General features: G+C 22.3%; 2 protein-coding genes and 1 pseudogene across 2 annotated transcripts, besides 1 other annotated feature; all 3 read right to left on the bottom strand.

Annotated features, from left to right (window-relative positions):
• Positions 1-293: 293 nt before the first annotated feature.
• On the bottom strand, positions 294-2888 carry PVVCY_0402030 (annotated as a pseudogene).
• Positions 294-2888: a sequence feature (PIR protein CIR protein, pseudogene).
• A 2996-nt stretch (positions 2889-5884) lies between these two features.
• PVVCY_0402020 (uncharacterized protein) lies at positions 5885-6248 on the bottom strand (the record flags this gene model as incomplete). Its single annotated transcript, XM_037634984.1, has 2 exons — positions 5885-6069; positions 6197-6248. The coding sequence occupies 2 exons, from the start codon at positions 6246-6248 to the stop codon at positions 5885-5887; spliced, it is 237 nt and encodes a 78-aa protein (XP_037490172.1).
• A 2970-nt stretch (positions 6249-9218) lies between these two features.
• Positions 9219-10443, bottom strand: PVVCY_0402010 (haloacid dehalogenase-like hydrolase, putative; the record flags this gene model as incomplete). Its single annotated transcript, XM_037634983.1, has 2 exons — positions 9219-10247; positions 10372-10443. The coding sequence occupies 2 exons, from the start codon at positions 10441-10443 to the stop codon at positions 9219-9221; spliced, it is 1101 nt and encodes a 366-aa protein (XP_037490171.1).
• Positions 10444-11212: the final 769 nt, after the last annotated feature.

Genomic DNA, 11212 nt, shown 5'->3' with positions numbered 1-11212 from the left:
TCTTGGAATTATATAAATAAATTTATAATTGAAAATTAAATGAACCATTTTAACAACATCATTTATATATATATATATATATATATATATATATTATAATAATATATAGTTTCGTACTATAATTACATAAATATATTTTTTAATTATACTTATGAGTTTATTTGACTATAGTAACAGTAATAAATGAATTTACTTATTTATTATTGTTATATATTTATATGTAATTTTAAATATAGAACCATAAACATCTTAACTTTGATTATTTTACAAAAAATAAAAGTTATTGATTAAATTTATAATTCCAAAAAATCGGATTTTCTCTTATAGCCAAAAAAAATCAACAAAAAAAATAAATTAATAAATGGTATAGGATCTGCCTGCATAAGTTTGTATATATTTAATAATGGATCTTTTTTTCTACCAACTGAATTTATAACCGGTTTTAGGTCTTTGCTCCTATTATATGAATTTATAATTATTTTTGTCTTTCGGTTTCCATCAACTAATTTTATAACTCTTTTCATGTTTTTTTTTTCCGATTTTTTTCTCCATTCATGTAACAAATACTAACATAAAATGTGAAAAAACATATAATATTTTATAATAATGAAAAATCTTTACAAGTGTTGTATTTAGTAATTATATTATTATTTACCTTATATGCAATTGACAAAATAATGGGCATTAAAACAAGTGTAACTGAAATACCAGTTAAACTGCACTGTTCAGATGTGCAACACACTAATGTGGTATTCATAAATTTTATTTCAGATTTGCAATTCCCTGATCCATTCCATGTAGTTGGAAATATGTTACATGTTTTTTTCAAATTGAGATTAAAAATTGGTAATTTTACCAGTTGAATATTTTCTTTGTGATTAGGTGGATCAAGCTGTGTAGGATTCTGTGTGATAGATTGTGATTGGGAAAATGGTTGTTTTTGTGGTGATGGGATTGAAGATGGAGTTTGAGGTGGAGTTGGTGATGGGTCTTTTAGTGGAGGTAATGGCGAATCTTTTGATGGAATTGGCATGGAAGGTGATGGTAGATTTGTTGATGGTGACTGATTAGATTATTTTCCCCCATTAATTGGGGTGCCCGGTTCAGATTGTTTATCACCTGATTCAGAAGGGCTGCCAAATTGATTCAATTGGCTAGTTACATTATTAATAAATTCACTAAAATAACTATTAGATACACTGTAAGCACTTTTTAATTTATTCACAGCGTTATCGTATGCATTACTGATTTTATCCTTAACATTTTTAAAGCCTTCCTTATTTTTCTCAATATATTCGGAAGCTTTATTATAATATTCCTTTCCTTTTAATATCATTTTAAAAATTGACGTCCCAAGATTAAAAGATCCTCCTGATGTAGTCGATGCAGGGTCACGTGATCCACCATCAGGATTTTCGTTTCCACTAACTGAACCTTCTGTATTATTATTTGTACCCCCTGTACTTCCTTTATCATTGCCTGAATCCTTTGATTCATTTTGGTTATTTAGCCCTCCCATTTGAGATGTTTGTGATGAGCTACCATTTTGTGGTGGTGGATTTGTTGTTAATGGGTTTGTTTGTGGTGGTGATTCTTGCTGTGATAGTGGGCCTTGTTGTTGTGGTGGTGGCGGTGGTAATTCTAGTGTTGGCTGTGGTGGTGGCTTTTGTTGTGGTAGTTGTGTTGGCGATTCTGGTGGTAGTGTTTTTTTTTCTGGTGGTGCTGGTTTTGGTCCTTGTTCTTTTTTTTTGTGTTTTACTTGTACTCGTTTTTCTTGTGCTTGTCGCCCCTTCTTTTTTGGTGTGACAGGGTTTGTAGGTTTTTTAGATTGTTCAGGCTTTGTATGTTTTGAACGATCTAATGAGTTTTTATTTCCTTCTGTTCCTAATTGATTACTTCCTGTTTGGGGTTCTGCTTTCGGTGTTTTTTTTAATTCAAGCTCTTTTTGTTTTTTCACATATTCAGAATATAATTTAACACATTCATTAGTATGAAAATCAAGTATTTTATCAGACTGGTTCGGAAATCTTTTATTCCAATTTATTGTGGTAAGTTCTACAATTGGAACAAGTGAAGCATTCATTAAATAACCTAATAATCGATTTCCTCTTGGTGGTTTTTTTTGGGCAGAAACTGCAGCATTTCTAACACCATCATATATACTTTTTAAATACTTTAATAAATGAAAATATGAATAACAATCTTTAATATCGTTATATATAGTTTTAAATTTTTGGTGACATTTGTTGGAAATTATTCCGATTTCCCTACTCAGATTTTTAGGGTTGTTGTTGTATTCATTAACTAAATCACATATATATTTAAGTAAGCTATACAATTCACTCATATACCAAACATTAGCTCTCTTATATTCCTTTTTACTATTTAAAAGGTTCCAATATTTATAATTTCCTGTATGTTTCTCTAAATGCTCTTTATAAAATACTTCCAGTGTTTTGATCTTGTTTTCTTCTAACTTATATAATTTATTACTTAGCCACATCATAAAAATTTCAATATGCCGGTTACCATTATCTCCTTCTCCTTTAAACTCATTAGCGATTTTAGCCAATTGTTCATATAAATGTCCTCCCAATGCGCTAATTCGTTCATTGTTGTTTTTACAACCACGAAATTTTTTATTTTCATAAGGACATTTATATATGAATAAATTGGATTTATCAAATTTTGTCCCATCGACAATTTCATTATTAAAATATTCATCAACCTCGCGAAGTAATTTACACTAAAAAAGTATGTTTAAAAATTTAAATAAAAATAAATATCAATAAAATGGTGTTGAAATACAATTTAATAGTAATTTATAGGTAGTGCAACATTCAAACAATGTAAAGACAAATACATGTACTTACTGCTTTCTCAGACATTGTAATGATATTTTATCTTTAATATGTCGATGTTTGCATCATATTATTTTTATATAATATATATATATATATATATATATATATATATATTGAACCAAACAAAATTTGCAATTAAGCACATTCTTGTTATTTTGAATATTTAATTAATATGTAATATTAATATAATATCGTTACTAAAGGAACATTATGTTTACTTTTTATGGCAATTTATCTAAACCGCCTTAAGTTTAATTAATTTAAACATTTTTCATCATATATCTAAGGCCATTATTTTTAATATAGTTTGAAATTATCCAATTATATAATTTTGTGTAGCCTTGTAATGGTTTAAATAAGTGTATATTCTTACAATTATAGGTTTAAACATAGAAAAAAACTGTATGCTTTTTTGTTTTTTTAATAAAGTAATTTCATAAAATATATTACTATAAATATATAAAGGATTAGAAATATATTATCACTATAATTGATAAAAATATATTCGTATCTCATTGTTGGTATCATATATTGATATAAGTTATTATTCCGTATGAATATTACATTTGTTACCATTAATTCTAATAAATGTAAATAAAATTGTTTATTTAAATTATAATATACAAAAAACTTATTATTATTAATTTTCCTAAATATATGATATTTAGTTTGTATTTATATTTTAATTAATAGTATAAATAAGTTCCATATTTAGAATGTTCAATAACTTTATTTGTATCAAATATTCCTAATATAAATATATTTAATAAATAATGTTATACTTAATATATGTATCTTTCTAAATAAAGCAAAAATGTGCAATTAAAATCGACATGGCACCTAAATAGGTTTTAAAATTAGTTTATATATTATCATTCTTATTAAATATTTAAGCTATAAAAATATTTCAATATAATTATTTTTCTATTATTTAAATTTGTTATTTTTATTAGTTTGACATTTTCTCTTTATTTAGTGGTAATAATAAACATTTAGGAAAAATATAAGTGGATTTACCATTATAGTGCATATTGCTACTTTGAAACTAAGCATATTATATACTACATATTTTGTAATAAAACATTTAGCTCAATATAGAAAACTATATTTTTATACAAATTATAAAATCATTAATAGAATAATAATACATGGCTTTATAGTATTAATATTACTACATTAACATTAAACTTAAGTATAAATTATAATAATTATTTATCTTATGCATCTTTTTAGTTTTAATAATATATATCAATATATTCAAATAAAATGGATTTAATGATTTTTTCGTATTTAATGCTTTATTGTTATCATTGTTACTTCCTTCTATATCGCTGTATAGTATAACGGAAAAATTAATGCGCTTAATAAAAATACTTTAAACCAATGTATAATATTTCCGTGTTTCATAGTTTTAAAATTAATCATTTTAGAATATATATCTTATTTTTTAATAGCAATATATTTAAATTATATATTTGAGAGCTTGTACATTAGTTCAAATAAAATTAATTATTATGGTCTTTTTCGGTAGAATTAATATTTAATTATATGGAGTTTCCGAAATAAAACAATATTTCAATATTATTTATTAGTAAAGTATTTTATTATATTTATAAGCATATAACAATAATGCTATTTTATCTATAATATTATTTGTAATTACTAGAAATTATTATAACCAAATATGATACGAAATGTTCATAACATTCTTTTATGCAATTATATTAACTATTTTAAAATATAATTTATTTATACCTCAAAATTATAAAATTTATAAATTAATAACGATTAATCTAATGTTATACATTTATGAAAATAAATAAAAGCTTACAAAACTATTTCTATTAATATTAATTAATTTTAATAAAAATGTAAAGGAAATACAAAAAGGAATAGTAAATACAATTAAAACTTGAAAACATATTGTATATATAGTACGACTTTTATTGTATTATTAAAAATGCTAGATGCATAAAATGTATTTTATAGAGATCGTTGTATTATCGAATCTCGATCGATATTTTATGGTTACCTATTATATATTAAAACATGCTTAATTAATGTTAAAAATATACCCATTTATATAAGGTATATCATAATGTAGATAAATGGCCCCCAATGGATCTATTTATATATTATAACTTCATATATAATATTATTATATTGTTCGGTTCAAAATATAATTTAAATCAAAATAATAATGACACAAATAATATGTTTTACTAAATAAAATGCTTCATCAAATAAAGAAAGCACAATGTTATTCATGATTCAATATAGCTATGCTTTACATAATAAATAATAAGGCCTCTTATATATAGTTAGCCATAAATTACCAATAAAATATAAAATGTGAAATTATAGCATTGCCCCATTTAATATATACGAACGAATTATATGGAACTATTATAACGTATGAAAAATGTGTAATGAGACCTCATTCATATTAATGGCCATGCCCATTTTTCCGTTGCATATTTGGACACCATCTCGAGATTAAACATACGGGGATGGAACATATATTTAATCACCATTTCAGACCAAAATATTATCAAATTATAAACAAATTAATAATGCAACTACATATTCGTAAAGGATGAACATCTAAACCCTGAACTCTATATACTACAAATGAGAATAGTAACGAAACAATTCATATGAATATATTTATGTTAAAGTTTTATTCAATTGTATAATAAAAATGTATTACTACATTTATTTTAATAATTACATAATAAAACAAAAACATAAAATTTTAGATCATAAATGACAAAAACATAAAATTTTAGATCATAAATGACAAAAACATAAAATTTTAGATCATAAATGACAAAAACATAAAATTTTAGATTATAAATGACAAAAACATAAAATTTTAGATTATAAATGACAAAAACATAGCATAATTCATTCAACTAGGGTATCACATATCAAACATTGTAGTTTAATTGATAATTATAAAGAATTGTTTTGTTCGTTTTCTAGTTCAATATCATTTGAATATAATTATTAAACGAATATTATTCACTTGGTTTAAGTTTTGAATGTTGTTTTAATATTTCTTTATATAATTTGTATGAAAACTTTGATTGTTCTGACTCATTTTCAAGAATATTTAAAACATATGTTTCCATTCCCAATATATCCATAGGAAGATCTTTATTGTCATTTATAAATTTTTCAATCATTTTATCAAATGAATCTTCTTTTGTTCATTTATTTTTTTTGCAACCTTTAAATATATTAAAAGAATTAAATAGATTAGCATCTTTACCATCATCATTATTACCATATTTGACAAATACATGACTATACATTATTATACATATCACCATCATCGGTATATTCACCATAATATACATCTCCATACTCATTATCATTCATATCATCTAGAAAATCGCTAATGTTTTCTTTCTTTAATTGTGCTTCTCGTATAAGTTGTGAGTCATCTTCTTTACGTCCAAATAATTTTTGGATAACACGTTTGGCCCTATGTTTTATTTTATTTTCCTTAGATCGATAACACAAAGGTATAAGCATATTAATATATATATATATATATATATACGTTAATATATATGTCACAACATGTAAATAACCACTATTATATAATTTTCGATATACTAGTTTATATTTTGTTTTGACAACTTACTTCCTGCTCCGAGCAATGTATTGATACAGCCAAAAGGACATACAAGACGATACAAACTAAACTAAATATCTTTTTATTCATCTTTTTATTAATAAAAAGTGTTTTCGAATCATACGCTTTAAATAATATATATGATTTATTCTTTTTACCTTCCTTTTTATATATTATTGGTATAAAACAATAATGCTATTATTTAATATTACAATTTGCTTAATTTTAAATTATATAAAAATTTATTAAATATTTATGAAAGTATTTAAAATAAAATTATATGCTTTTGCTATTTTAAAGCATACACACAATTATAATTCGGAAATTATAAGTTAACAAAATTTAAATCTTATTTTTATTTTAACATAAATATGATTTATTTTTAATGCATAAAAAATATATAAAAATTTACTCAAATAATAAAAATGGATAATTTATTCGTGAGTGTTTTCTGTTTATTTGAGCATTATATTTAATATAACAAAATTATTTTTAACATTTAAAAAAAAATATATATAATAACTGCTACCATCAGATATATAAATACACAATTGCGAACATTTTTACATCTTAGATTTTTTCAAATATAACCCATTTTCGTACAGAATACATTATTTAATTATGACCAAACAACTTTATGTAGCAGATCTAACTCCAATATGTTTTTTGGATATTTTTATATAAATAAGTCTTTAGTATAATTCAAGACGCATTTAATAACAGGCTTGATATTTTATAAGCTTGTGTATTTTATTGTTTATTTACAAGCAAGTTAATATATATTAATTATGGTAATAAAATACTAGATACATATATTGTAATCAATGTATGCAAACATATGAAAAATAATTACAAAAGTTAGTATGTGCATCGAAATACGTTCTTATTTGTTATACTCCTCAAGGGCTTAATATTATTTAATAATATTCCGTATTTTATTTTTCTTCGTTTTTTTAAAATATATGATCTCGATAAATAAGCACTTGATATTTTTATTTATATAATATACTTTTGAATATATATTATTTCTATTAAAATCATATAAAACACCCATATTTTCAAATATTCCTCGTATAAATAACACAGAATAATACATATGAAATCAAACAGTCAAATACATTTCATAACCAAACGCTTAACTTTGTCGTATTCATTAAACATATATTATAGTACCTTTAATAGTTAAACATTCGATTATCTTTATTTTTATAAATATTATTTAAATAAAACATAAATATAGTACATTAGTTAATATAGAAAATTTCATCATGTAGGAAATTTATTTTATGTTTTATTATAAAATAAGAAACAAACTCTTGGTATGATCATATATATACAATACTCCTTTATATTAATAGACAAATTTACTATTTAGTATTTTTTAAGTTTATACATTTTTTAAATTCAACTTCAAATATAAGTTAATTAAATTTATCATTCTAAAGAGTTGTGCTTTCTTTTATAAACAAAAAAAATAAATTAATAAATGGTACAGGATCAGCCTGCATAAGTTTGTATATATATAATAGCCTAATATAAATATTATTAGTTCAAATAAAATATATTATGTACCTTTTCGAAAAAAATAATATTTAATTACATAAAATTTCACATTAAAGAATATTTCAATACTAGTTATTTGTAGAATATTTTACTATTTTATATCTATAGTGTATGTTTCATGTATTACTAAAAATGATAGATGCATAAAATGTCTTTTATAAATATCGTTGTATTGTAGATTCTGATCGATATTTTATGAATCTATATTTATGATTACCTATTATATATTGATAATATGCTAATCTGAATATATATTGTAATGTAAAGGAATATTCAAAATGAAACTAATTATAATTATACCCTCATATATCATAATATGTTCATTTTATGAATATTTTTATTTAACAATAATTCTTATTTGTAAGTCCTATTTTTTAACTTAAATTATAGTTTCTCCGATAAAACTGTAATAAGCATTTTGTGTGTGAAGTTATAATCGGATTCATTTTGATTAATTTGTATGCTCTATAATATGGTCGGATTAATACATATATTTTATAATATTAATGAAATATATTTTAATATGCAATTATAAATTGCAGATACATAAACTATAAATCAATATCCGACAAATCGACGTTATTTATAACGCAAACGCAATAAATATTTATGAAAGCATTTTTTATAATGTCTAAAAAAGCATACTATAAGAAATTATTTCATTTTCATAAAATTTTCACCTTTTTTTTATTTCATTATTTTATATTGTTAAAATTTTAAAACAGTTAAAATGAACATGCTATGATATATATAATTCAATATAACCCTGAACCCCCAAACCAAATAAAGCCAACATACTATTTCTCCTTTCATAAAACCTACATTTATGTATATATTTGGAGGCATACTTCAATATATATAGTATAAAATTGCATCTCTACAATAAGGGTTATTAAAAAGTTAAAAACAAACATAAATGAGACATAAAATGTAAAAATTCAAAATAAACATATATTATTATTGCATATAATTGTCGAAGGAAACAAGTTAATATTTAATTAAAAATTTTAATAACAGTATTGATAGTAATATATATTATAACACTAGAAAGGATAACAGAAATAATAGGAATCAGCAATCCATTTAATAACTATTATTTTAATTTCATAGAATTTTATATGTATGCTTATCTCTTTCAGTTTTTTATTTTAAATTCCACAAAATGTTCGTAATGCATGATATACCGCATCATCATTGTTTGATGGAGCTACATATTTTGCGCTTTTCTTTGTTTCACTAGGAGCATTCTGTACTGCTATCGAAGTTCCTACGCCTTGTAACATCTCTATATCATTGTCACCATCTCCTATAGCTAATGCATCATTTAAACTTATATCGAAATATTTGCATAATTTTTTTACACCTTCAAATTTATTTGTATTATAATGAAACAATTCTACATATGTTCCAATTGGATTAGATACAGAAATTTGATCCGAAAATTTGTCTTGATACATTTTAAATACACTTGACAAGTTTTCTTCATTTAAGCTAATTAAAATTTTGTATATTTTTGTATTTTTTAATGTTTCTTCATCAATAATATCAGGTATTATAGGTTCAAGAGTCAAATATTGATCAATATATTCATTCATTTCAACCGTATATGTTTTTTTTGAACTATACCAAACCATACGATTAACTAAATTGTTTTCCTTTGAAAAATTATATATATCCATTATTAATTTTTTATTTATATAATTATCAATTATTATGTCACCATTAGGTCCATATGTGGTACAGGCGTTTAAATATATTCCTGGCATTAAACTTAAATTATTTTTTTTCATATCTTCTCCTATTAAATAATTAGCTGAAAATAATGGACGACCAGTAGCAATAACTACTTTTATTCCTTTATTTTGTGCCTTTGCTAAACTTTCTATATTTAATTTGGATACTTTATGGTCATCATTTAACAATGTTCCATCTAAATCGGAAAAAACGATTTTTACATTATTTTTTAAATTATTTTTATCGACGGGCTTCCCATTTTTATCTCTTATAGCAAACACTTCATGATTTGGTTGATCTTCATAATTTGATTGGTCCTCATAGACTGGTTGCTCTTTATAAATTGGTTGATCCTCATATCCTTCTACCCCTACTTCATTGTTTTCGAGTTCAGATAGAAATCGATTCGATTTTGTAATCATAAATCCATTATTATTTTTTTTCTAAAAATACATAAATTTTGAATATATTTAAAATTAAATTTTATTTTGTAATGTAAAATATCACCATAATATAAATTTTATCATAATAAACCAATATTTATAAATTTAACATATAATATTTTACCTCGTTACTGTGTGCTTCGCATAAGCACATTAAAAGAAGAGATGAACTCATTTGTATTAATTTGGGATTCATTTTTGCAGTATATATTTATTTTTTTTAATACCATAAAAAATTTTTTAAAAATTATCTTTTTATATATAAAATATCATACTAGTTTTATTTCTATACCATACAATTTAATTTACTTATATTTCTCCGTATAGTATTTGGTATTAATTATGTCAATTTACTGTATATAATAGTATTGTTTATTTACATTAATTTGTATATAAAGCTATAAATATATGAAAATTTCATACAAAATATTGTTAAATATTTAATAATACAATTTAATTATAATTTTTTTTAATTAATATTTAAAAAAATATATATTATTTATTCAAAAAAAATATTATTTCTCCAAAAAATATAGGTTGTCGATCCAACAATGTATATTTGTTTTTAATGTAATATATAATTAAATTAACGACATATATCCACAATAAACATGTAGTATGTCTAATTATTTTAGTAACACATTAGAGTCTAATAATATCAAAAATAATACTAAATTGAAATAATTCAATTGAGTTTAGCTATATATTTTTTTCTTAGTATCATTTTATAATTTTTTGTATTTATTATATTTTCATATTATAACTTGAATTTTTTCCTTTTTCTTAATTGAATTTTACCATATTTTTTTTATATAATTAAATTTTCCATTATTTATAAGTATTTTAATAACATTTTCAAATTATCATTTTTTATTTTATACTATTTTCAATTGAAAAAAATTATAATATAATCCATATATCATGTTTTCGATATAGTGATAAGAAAATAATTAACTTGTAGCACA

This window comes from Plasmodium vinckei, assembly GCF_900681995.1.
Source record: "Plasmodium vinckei vinckei genome assembly, chromosome: PVVCY_04".
Lineage (NCBI taxonomy): Eukaryota > Apicomplexa > Aconoidasida > Haemosporida > Plasmodiidae > Plasmodium > Plasmodium vinckei.
Note: the sequence above shows the minus strand (reverse complement) of the source record. Positions and strands in the feature narration are given on the sequence as shown.